A 10794-nucleotide genomic window follows, 5' to 3' on the forward strand; every position below is an offset into this window, starting at 1 on the left:
GGGGGTCAGTACTGAGGGAGTGCTGCACTGTCAGAGGGTCAGTACTGAGGGATTGCTGCACTGTCAGAGGGTCAGTACTGAGGGTGTGCTGCACTGTTAGAGGGTCAGTACTGAGGGAGTGCTGCACTGTCGGAGGTTCAGTACTGAGGGAGCGCCGCACGGTCAGAGGATCAGTACTGAGGGAGTGCTGCACTGTCGGACGGTCAGTATTGAGGAAGTGCTGCATTGTCAGAGTGTCAGTACTGAGGGAGTGCTGCACTGTCAGAGGGTCACTACTGAGGGAGTGCTGCACTGTCGGAGGGTCAGTACTGAAGTAGCTCTGCACTGTCGGAGGGTCAGTACTGAGGGAGTGCTGCTCGGATGGTCAGTACTGAGGGAGTGCTGCATAGTCGGACGGTCAGTACTGAGGGAGCGTTGCACTGTTTGAGGGTCAGTACTGAGGGAGCGCTGCACTGTCAGAGGGTCAGTACTGAGGGAGTGCTGCACTGTCAGAGGGTCAGTACTGAGGGAACGCCGCACTGTCGGAGGGTCAGTACTGAGGGAGCGCCGCACTGTCATAGGGTCAGTACTGAGGGAACGCCGCACAGTCGGAGGGTCAGTACTGAGGGAGCGCCGCAGTGTCGGAGGGACAGTACTGAGGGAGCGCCGCACTGTCGGAGGGCCAGTACTGAGGGAGCGCCGCACTGCCAGAGTTTCGGTACTGAGGGAGCGCCGCACTGTCATGGGGTCAGTACTGAGGGAGCGCCGCACAGTCGGAGGGTCAGTAATGAGGGAGCGCCGCACTGTCATAGGGTCAGTAATGAGGGAGCGCCGCACTGTCATAGGGTCAGTACTGAGGGAGTGCCGCACAGTCGGAGGGTCAGTACTGAGGGAGCGCCGCACAGTCGGAGGGAAAGCCGCACTGTCGGAGGTTCGTTACTGAGGGAGCGCCGCACTGTCAGAGGGTCAGTACTGAGGGAGCGCCGCACTGTCGGAGGGTCAGTACTGAGGGAGCGCCGCACTGTCGGAGGGTCGGTAATGAGGGAGCGCCGCACTGTCATAGGGTCAGTAATGAGGGAGTGCCGCACTGTCATAGGGTCAGTAATAAGGGAGAGCCGCACTGTCAGAGGGTCAGTATTGAGGGAGCGCCGCACAGTCGGAGGGTCAGTACTGAGGGAGCGCCGCACTGTCGGAGGGTCAGTACTGAGGGAGCGCCGCAGTGTCGGAGGGCCAGTACTGAGGGAGCGCCGCACTGTCGGAGGGTCAGTACTGAGGGAGCGCCGCACTGTCGGAGGGTCGGTACTGAGGGAGCGCCGCACTGTCATAGGGTCAGTACTGAGGGAGCGCCGCACAGTCGGAGGGTCAGTACTGAGGGAGCGCCGCAGTGTCGGAGGGTCAGTACTGAGGGAGCGCCGCAGTGTCGGAGGGTCAGTACTGAGGGAGCGCCGGAATGTCAGAGGGTCGGTACTGAGGGAGCGCAGCACTGTCATAGGGTCAGTACTGAGGGAGCGCCGCACAGTCGGAGGGTCAGTAATGAGGGAGCGCCGCACTGTCATAGGGTTAGTAATGAGGGAGCGCTGCACTGTCATAGGGTCAGTACTGAGGGAGTGCCGCACAGTCGGAGGGTCAGTACTGAGGGAGCGCCGCACTGTCGGAGGGTCAGTACTGAGGGATCGCCGCACTGTCGGAGGGTCAGTACTGAGGGAGCGCCGCACTCTTGGAGGGTCAGTACTGAGGGAGTGCTGCACTGTCGGAGGGTTAGTACTGAGAGAGTGCTGCACTGTCGGAGGGTCACTACTGAGGGAGTGCTGCACTGTCGGAGGGTCAGTACTGAAGTAGCTCTGCACTGTCGGAGGGTCAGTACTGAGGGAGTGCTGCTCGGATGGTCAGTACTGAGGGAATGCTGCATAGTCGGACGGTCAGTACTGAGGGAGCGTTGCACTGTTTCAGGGTCAGTACTGAGGGAGTGCCGCACTGTCTGAGGGTCAGTACTGAGGGAGTGCTGCACTGTCAGAGGGTCAGTACTGAGGGAGTGCTGCACTGTCAGAGGGTCAGTACTGAGGGAGTGCTGCACTGTCAGAGGGTCAGTACTGAGGGAGTGCTGCACTGTCAGAGGGTCAGTACTGAGGGAGTGCTGCACTGTCAGAGGGTCAGTACTGAGGGAGTGCTGCACTGTCAGAGGGTCAGTACTGAGGGAGTGCTGCACTGTCAGAGGGTCAGTACTGAGGGAGTGCTGCACTGTCAGAGGGTCAGTACTGAGGGAGTGCTGCACTGTCAGAGGGTCAGTACTGAGGGAGTGCAGCACTGTCAGAGGGTCAGTACTGAGGGAGTGCTGCACTGTCAGAGGGTCAGTACTGAGGGAGTGCTGCACTGTCAGAGGGTCAGTACTGAGGGAGTGCTGCACTGTCAGAGGGTCAGTACTGAGGGAGTGCTGCACTGTCAGGGGGTCAATACTGAGGGAGTGCTGCACTGTCAGAGGGTCAGTACTGAGGGATTGCTGCACTGTCAGAGGGTCAGTACTGAGGGTGTGCTGCACTGTTAGAGGGTCAGTACTGAGGGAGTGCTGCACTGTCGGAGGTTCAGTACTGAGGGAGCGCCGCACGGTCAGAGGATCAGTACTGAGGGAGTGCTGCACTGTCGGACGGTCAGTATTGAGGAAGTGCTGCATTGTCAGAGTGTCAGTACTGAGGGAGTGCTGCACTGTCAGAGGGTCACTACTGAGGGAGTGCTGCACTGTCGGAGGGTCAGTACTGAAGTAGCTCTGCACTGTTGGAGGGTCAGTACTGAGGGAGTGCTGCTCGGATGGTCAGTACTGAGGGAGTGCTGCATAGTTGGACGGTCAGTACTGAGGGAGCGTTGCACTGTTTGAGGGTCAGTACTGAGGGAGCGCTGCACTGTCAGAGGGTCAGTACTGAGGGAGTGCTGCACTGTCAGAGGGTCAGTACTGAGGGAGTGCTGCACTGTCAGAGGGTCAGTACTAAGGGAGTGCTGCACTGTCAGAGGGTCATTACTGAGGGAGGGCAGCACTGTTGGAGGGTCGGTACTAAGGGAGTGCTGCACTGTCAGAGGGTCAGTACTGTGGGAGGGCTGCACTATCGGAGGGTCAGTACTGAGGGAGGGCTGCACTGTCAGAGGGTCAGTACTGAGGGAGTGCCGCACTGTCGGAGGGTCAGTACTGAGGAAGTGCTGCACTGTCGGAGGGTCAGTACTGAGGGAGCGCCTCAGTATCAGAGGGTCAGTACTGAGGGAGTGCCGCACTGTTCAGGGTCAGTACTGAGGGAGTGCTGCACTGTCAAAGGATCAGTGCTGAGGGAGCGCCGCAGTGTCGGACGGACAGTACTGAGGGAGCGCCGCACTGTCGGAGGGTCAGTACTGAGGGAGCGCCGCACTGTCGGAGGGTCGGTAATGAGGGAGCGCCGCACTGTCATAGGGTCAGTAATGAGGGAGCTCCGCACTGTCAGAGGGTCAGTATTGAGGGAGCGCCGCACAGTCGGAGGGTCAGTACTGAGAGAGCGCCGCACAGTCGGAGGGTCAGTACTGAGGGAGCACCGCAGTGTCGGAGGGCTAGTACTGAGGGAGCGCCGCACTGTCGGAGGGTCAGTACTGAGGGAGCGCTGCACTGTCATAGGGTCAGTACTGAGGGAGCGCCGCACAGTCGGAAGGGTCAGTACTGAGGGAGCGCCGCACTGTCGGAGGGTCAGTACTGAGGGAGCGCCGCAGTGTCGGAGGGCCAGTACTGAGGGAGCGCCGCAGTGTCGGAGGGCCAGTACTGAGGGAGCGCCGCACTGTCAGAGGGTCGGAAATGAGGGAGCGCCGCACTGTCATAGGGTCAGTACTGAGGGAGCGCCGCACAGTCGGAGGGTCAGTAATGAGGGAGTGCCGCACTGTCATAGGGTCAGTAATGAGGGAGCGCCGCACTGTCATAGGGTCAGTACTGAGGGAGTGCCGCACTGTCGGAGGGTCAGTACTGAGGGCGTGCTGCACTGTCAGAGGGTCAGTACTGAGGGAGTGCTGCACTGTCAGAGGGTCAGTACTGAGGGAGTGCTGCACTGTCAGAGGGTCAGTACTGAGGGAGTGCTTCACTGTCAGACGGTCAGTACTGAGGGAGTGGTGCACTGTCAGAGGGTCAGTACTGAGGGAGTGCTGCACTGTCAGAGGGTCAGTACTGAGGGAGTGCTGCACTGTCAGAGGGTCAGTACTGAGGGAGTGCTGCACTGTCAGAGGGTCAGGACTGAAGGAGTGCTGCACTGTCAGAGGGTCAGTACTGAGGGAGTGCTGCACTGTCAGAGGGTCAGTACTGAGGGAGCGCCGCACTGTCGGAGGGTCAGTACTGAGGGAGTGCTGCACTGTCGGACGGTCAGTATTGAGGCGAGTGCTGCACTGTCAGAGGGTCACTACTGAGGGAGCGCTGCACTGTCGGTGGGTCAGTACTGAAGTAGCTGTGCACTGTCGGAGGGTCAGTACTGAGGGAGTGCTGCTCGGATGGTCAGTACTGAGGGAGTGCTGCATAGTCGGACGGTCAGTACTGAGGGAGCGTTGCACTGTTTGAGGGTCAGTACTGAGGGAGCGCTGCACTGTCAGAGGGTCAGTACTGAGGGAGTGCTGCACTGTCTGAGGGTCAGTACTGAGGGAGTGCTGCACTGTCTGAGGGTCAGTACTGAGGGAGTGCTGCACTGTCAGAGGGTCAGTACTGAGGGAGTGCTGCACTGTCAGAGGGTCAGTACTGAGGGAGTGCTGCACTGTCAGAGGGTCATTACTGAGGGAGGGCTGCACTGTTGGAGGGTCGGTACTAAGGGAGTGCTGCACTGTCAGAGGGTCAGTACTGTGGGAGGGCTGCACTATCGGAGGGTTAGTACTGAGGGAGGGCTGCACTGTCAGAGGGTCAGTACTGAGGGAGTGCCGCACTGTCGGAGGGTCAGTACTGAGGAAGTGCTGCACTGTCGGAGGGTCAGTACTGAGGGAGCGCCTCAGTATCAGAGGATCAGTACTGAGGGAGTGCCGCACTGTTCAGGGTCAGTACTGAGGGAGTGCTGCACTGTCAGGCGATCAGTGCTGAGGGAGCGCCGCAGTGTCGGAGGGCTAGTACTGAGGGAGTGCCGCACTGTCGGAGGGTCAGTACTGAGGGAGCGCCGCACTGTCGGAGGGTCGGTAATGAGGGAGCGCCGCACTGTCATCGGGTCAGTAATGAGGGAGTGCCGCACTGTCATAGGGTCAGTAATGAGGGAGCGCTGCACTGTCAGAGGGTCAGTGCTGAGGGAGCGCTGCACTGTCGGAGGGTCAGTACTGAGGGTGTGCTGCACTGTCGGAGGGTCAGTACTGAGGGAGTGCTGCACTGTCGGAGGGTCAGTACTGAGGGAGTGCTGCACTGTCCGAGGGTCAGTACTGAGGGAGTGCTGCACTGTCAGAGGGTCAGTACTGAGGGAGTGCTGCACTGTCGGAGGGTCAGTACTGAGGGAGTGCTGCACTGTCGGAGGGTCAGTACTGAGGGAGTGCTGCACTGTCGGAGGGTCAGTACTGAGGGAGTGCTGCACTGTCAGAGGGTCAGTACTGAGGGAGTGCTGCACTGTCGGAGGGTCAGTACTGAGGGAGTGCTGCACTGTCAGAGGGTCAGTACTGAGGGAGTGCTGCACTGTCGGAGGGTCAGTACTGAGGGAGTGCTGCACTGTCAGAGGGTCAGTACTGAGGGAGTGCTGCACTGTCAGAGGGTCAGTACTGAGGGAGTGCTGCACTGTCGGAGGGTCAGTACTGAGGGAGTGCTGCACTGTCGCTGTGTTTGGGTTTTTTTACCTCTCTTTCCTCTCGGTCTCTCCAGGCGATTTCGCTGATTTCTTGCCCACGGTTAAAATCGGTGAAGTTTATCGCCCGTTTCCTGTGGAGATCAACGCCTGAAATTCAAGCGGAGACGGTGGTTAAAATGATAGCGGGGGGGGAGGGAAGGGCCGCCCGCGCCGCCCCCAGGCCCCGCCGCAGCCTCGGCCTTTCCCGCCGGCTCTCCTCACCCTTCAGGATCCCACTCTCCGCTCCCAGCCACACGTGGCACCTCCGCGCCGCCATCTTGAGTGTACCCGCGCTGTCCGCCCGACCTTCACTTACGTCCGCTCTCTGCCTTCCGCCCGACCTTCACTTCCGGCCGCTCCACCTGCGCCGCCGGTTGGTTCCGCCTCTTGCTCAGCTCAGACTGAGCAAGTTCCTCTTTCCCGCGCCACCCAGCGGCTGGCGGCCTTTCGGCCCATCGTGTCCGTGCCAGCTCCCTGAATGGTTCAATTCGCTGGCCGCCTGCTCCCCCGTAACCCTCCATACTCCGCCTTTACGGAACTGCAGATCGGTCACGGCGCAGGAGGTGGCCATTCGGCCCATCGAGTCTGTGCTGGCTCTCCAAATGGGCATTATGACCAAGTGCCATTTCCCCGCCATTTCCCTGTACCCACCCGCCCCCCCCCACACGTCGTTTCCATTCAAATAATCATCTCATGTCCCCTTGGATGCCTCGATTGAACCTGCCTCACCCACACTCCCCGGGCAGCCCACCCCAGACCCCAACACCGACCGGGCAGCGCACCCCAGGCCCCAACACTGACCGGGCAGCACATCCCAGACCCCAACTCTGACTATGCAGCACATCCCAGACCCCAACTCTGACCGGGCAGCGCATCCCAGACCCAACTCTGACCGGGCAGCGCATCCCAGACCCCAACTCTGACCGGACAGCACATCCCAGACCCCAACACCGACCGGGCAGCGCATCCCAGACCCCAACACTGACCGTGCAGCACATCCCAGACCCCAACACTGACCGGGCAGCACATCCCAGACCCCAACACTGACCTGGCAGCCCTCCCCAAATCCCCACTCCGATCGGGCAGCGCATCCCTGACCCCAACTCTGACCGGACAGCACATCCCAGACCCCAACTCTGACCGGACAGCACATCCCAGACCCCAACACTGACCGGGCAGCGCACACCAGACCCTAACACCGACCGGGCGGCGCACCCCAGACCCCAACACCGACCGGGCAGCACATCCCAGACCCCAACTCCAACCGGCAGAGCATCCCAGACCCCAACTCCGACCGGCAGAGCATCCCAGACCCCAACTCCGACCGGGCAGCGCATCCCAGACCCCAACTCCGACCGGCAGAGCATCCCAGACCCCAACTCTGACCGGGCAGCACATCCCAGACCCCAACTCCGACCGGCAGAGCATCCCAGACCCCAACTCCGACCGGGCAGCACATCCCAGACCCCAACTCCGACCGGGCAGCACATCCCAGACCCCAGACCCCAACTCTGACCGGGCAGCACATCCCAGACCCCAACTCCGACCGGGCAGCGCATCCCAGACCCCAACACCGACCGGGCAGCGCATCCCAGACCCCAGACCCCAACTCCGACCGGGCAGCACATCCCAGACCCCAACACTTACCGGGCAGCACATCCCAGACCCCAACTCTGACTGGGCAGCACATCCCAGACCCCAACTCTGACCGGGCAGCACCTCCCAGACCCCAACACTGACCGGGCAGCGCATCCCAGACCCCAACACTGACCAGGCAGCACATCCCAGACCCCAACACTGACCGGGCAGCACATCCCAGACCCCAACACTGACCAGGCAGCGCACACCAGACCCCAACACTGACCGGGCAGCGCACACCAGACCCCAACACCGACCGGGCAGAACATCCCAGACCCCAACTCCGACCGGCAGAGCATCCCAGACCCCAGACTACAACTCTGACCGGGCAGCACATCCCAGACCCCAACACTGACCGGGCAGCACATCCCAGACCCCAACACTGACCAGGCAGCGCACACCAGACCCCAACACCAACCGGGCAGCGCACACCAGACCCCAACACTGACCGGGCAGAGCATCCCAGACCCCAACACCAACCGGGCAGCGCATCCCAGACCCCAACACCGACCGGGCAGCGCACACCAGACCCCAACACCGACCGGGCAGCGCATCCCAGACCCCAACACCGACCGGGCAGCGCACAGCAGACCCCAACACCGACCGGGCAGCGCATCCCAGACCCCAACACTGACCGGGCAGCGCACACCAGACCCCAACACCGACCGGGCAGCGCATCCCAGACCCAACTCTGACCGGGCAGCACATCCCAGACCCCAACACTGACCGGGCAGCACATCCCAGACCCCAACACCGACCGGGCAGCACATCCCAGACCCCAACACTGACCGAGCAGCACATCCCAGACCCCAACACCAACCGGGCAGCGCATCCCAGACCCCAACACTGACCGGGCAGTGCATCCCAGAACCCAGACCCCAACTCCGACCGGGCAGCGCATCCCAGACCCCAACACTGACCGGGCAGTGCATCCCAGACCCCAACACTGACCGGGCAGCGCATCCCAGACCCCAACTCCGACCGGGCAGCACATCCCAGACCCCAACACTGACCGGGCAGCACATCCCAGACCCCAACACTGACCAGGCAGCGCACACCAGACCCCAACACCAACCGGGCAGCACACACCAGACCCCAACACTGACCGGGCAGCGCATCCCAGACCCCAATACCGACCGGGCAGCGCACACCAGACCCCAACACCGACCGGGCAGTGCATCCCAGACCCCAACACCGACCGGGCAGCGCACACCAGACCCCAACACCGACCGGGCAGCGCATCCCAGACCCCAACACTGACCAGGCAGCGCACACCAGACCCCAACACCGACCGGGCAGAACATCCCAGACCCCAACTCCGACCGGCAGAGCATCCCAGACCCCAGACCACAACTCTGACCGGGCAGCACATCCCAGACCCCAACTCCGACCGGGCAGCGCATCCCAGACCCAACTCCGACCGGGCAGCACATCCCAGACCCCAACACTGACCGGGCAGCACATCCCAGACCCCAACACCGACCGGGCATGACCATCCCAGACCCCAACACTGACCGAGCAGCACATCCCAGACCCCAACACCAACCGGGCAGCGCATCCCAGACCCCAACACTGACCGAGCAGCACATCCCAGAACCCAGTCCCCAACTCCGACCGGGCAGCGCATCCCAGACCCCAACACTGACCGGGCAGTGCATCCCAGAACCCAGACCCCAACTCCGACCGGGCAGCGCATCCCAGACCCCAACACTGACCGGGCAGTGCATCCCAGACCCCAACACTGACCGGGCAGCGCATCCCAGACCCCAACACTGACCGGGCAGCACATCCCAGACCCCAACTCCGACCGGGCAGCACATCCCAGACCCCAACTCTGACCGGACAGCGCATCCCAGACCCCGACACTGACCAGGCAGCACATCCCAGACCCCAACACTGACCGGGCGGCTCATCCCAGACCCCAACTCCGACCGGGCAGCACATCCCAGACCCCAACACTGACCGGGCAGCACATCCCAGACCCCAACACCAACCGGGCAGCACATCCCAGACCGCAACTCCGACCAGACAGCTCACCCCAGACCCCAACACTGACCAGGCAGCACATCCCAGACCCCAACACTGACCGGGCAGCACATCCCAGACCCCAACACTGACCGGGCGGCTCATCCCAGACCCCAACTCCGACCGGGCAGCGCACCCCAGACCCCAACACTCGCCGCATGAACAAGTTTTTTCCCCTGTTGCCTCTGCTCCTTTTGCGAATCTCTTTAAACCGGCACCTCTCCCATTCCTGTTCCCGTTGCGAGTGGGAAAAGCTCCTCCCCACCCACCCTGTCCGGCCCCCTCCCGGTTTTGAACGTCTCCCATCTAATCCTCTCTCAGCCTCCTCCTCCTCCTCAAGGGGAACAGCCCCGGCTTCTCCAATCTACCCTCACAGCCGGAGTGTCTCATCCCTGGGACCATTCTCGTAAACCTCTTCTGCTCTCTCTCCGATGTGTTCCTTAGTGTGATGCCCAGAACTGGACACAATACTCCAGCTGAGGTCTAACCAGTGTCTTGTACAAATTCAGCATAACCTCCCTGCCCTTGTGCTCAATGCCCCTATTAATAAAGCCCCGGATACTGTGTGCTTCATTAACCAGGCTCTCAACCTGACCTGCCACCTCTATAGACTGTGATAGCTGCCAACACTGGGCATGTGCTGTCCACTGTCTTGCTCCCATACTACATAGTGAGCGATGGGGTTGGCAGTGGCCAGGATCAAAAATGGCGCCGCTCAATTAATCACGGCTGTGCTCCCCCCCTCTCCCTCCCCTGTCCGGGCAACAGTCAAAGCTGTTCCCCATTTTTTAAAGACGTAGCGATTCCCGGTTCAGAACCGGAACTCACCAGCTTTGGGAGCAATGGCTTCACCCGCTATATTGATCAGGAGAGAGGCTGAAATCTTAAACTGTGTCCCCTTCACTTGAAACCTGGTGGGGGGGGGGGAGGGAGTTGTCAATATTAACAGTACCGCACAAACACACCCAGTGCACCCTGGTTTGTCCAGGTAGCTGGAAATACTGCTTTTACTGCCAGCCCACGGTCCCTGAGTTCAGCGGGTGGGCCTATCGGGTATGAGCGTACCCGAGTCTAAAAACACCGGCTGTAATTTGCATACCCGCACTGGAATTTGGAATCCCTGTCTCTTTAATGAATGAATGAATGGATAGGTAGTTTTATTGTTCTCCAGCCATGTTCCACATGGATGTCCGAGCTTTCCACACTGGGGGGGGTTAGCGGCTCCGTGTTGCTGGCGTTCTGTCAGTGCAAGGGGTGGTCAGCCACCCGGCGTTGCCAGGGGTTACCGTGTTTCAGGTCATTGTCCGACTCCCTCGATCGAATCTCCCTTCGCCGCACTCCCAGGCACCGCATTCCAGACCCTAACCCCTCGATG

At 61.2% G+C, this 10794-nt stretch overlaps 1 protein-coding gene across 1 annotated transcript in view; it reads right to left on the reverse strand.

Moving 5' to 3' along the window:
* The window catches only part of wdr74 (WD repeat domain 74), a 57754-nt gene extending 51681 nt beyond the window's left edge, over positions 1-6073 (reverse strand). Inside the window, exons 1-2 of the mRNA XM_041181921.1 lie at positions 5979-6073; positions 5767-5864 (exon numbers count right to left, since the gene is read on the reverse strand). Coding sequence (XP_041037855.1) covers positions 5767-5864; positions 5979-6033 — 153 coding nt within the window. The 5' untranslated portion in view covers positions 6034-6073. The remainder of the gene's footprint in view (positions 1-5766; positions 5865-5978) is intronic.
* Between the last annotated feature and the right edge of the window lie 4721 nt (positions 6074-10794).

This window comes from Carcharodon carcharias (genome assembly GCF_017639515.1).
Source record: "Carcharodon carcharias isolate sCarCar2 chromosome 37 unlocalized genomic scaffold, sCarCar2.pri SUPER_37_unloc_1, whole genome shotgun sequence".
Taxonomy (NCBI): domain Eukaryota; kingdom Metazoa; phylum Chordata; class Chondrichthyes; order Lamniformes; family Lamnidae; genus Carcharodon; species Carcharodon carcharias.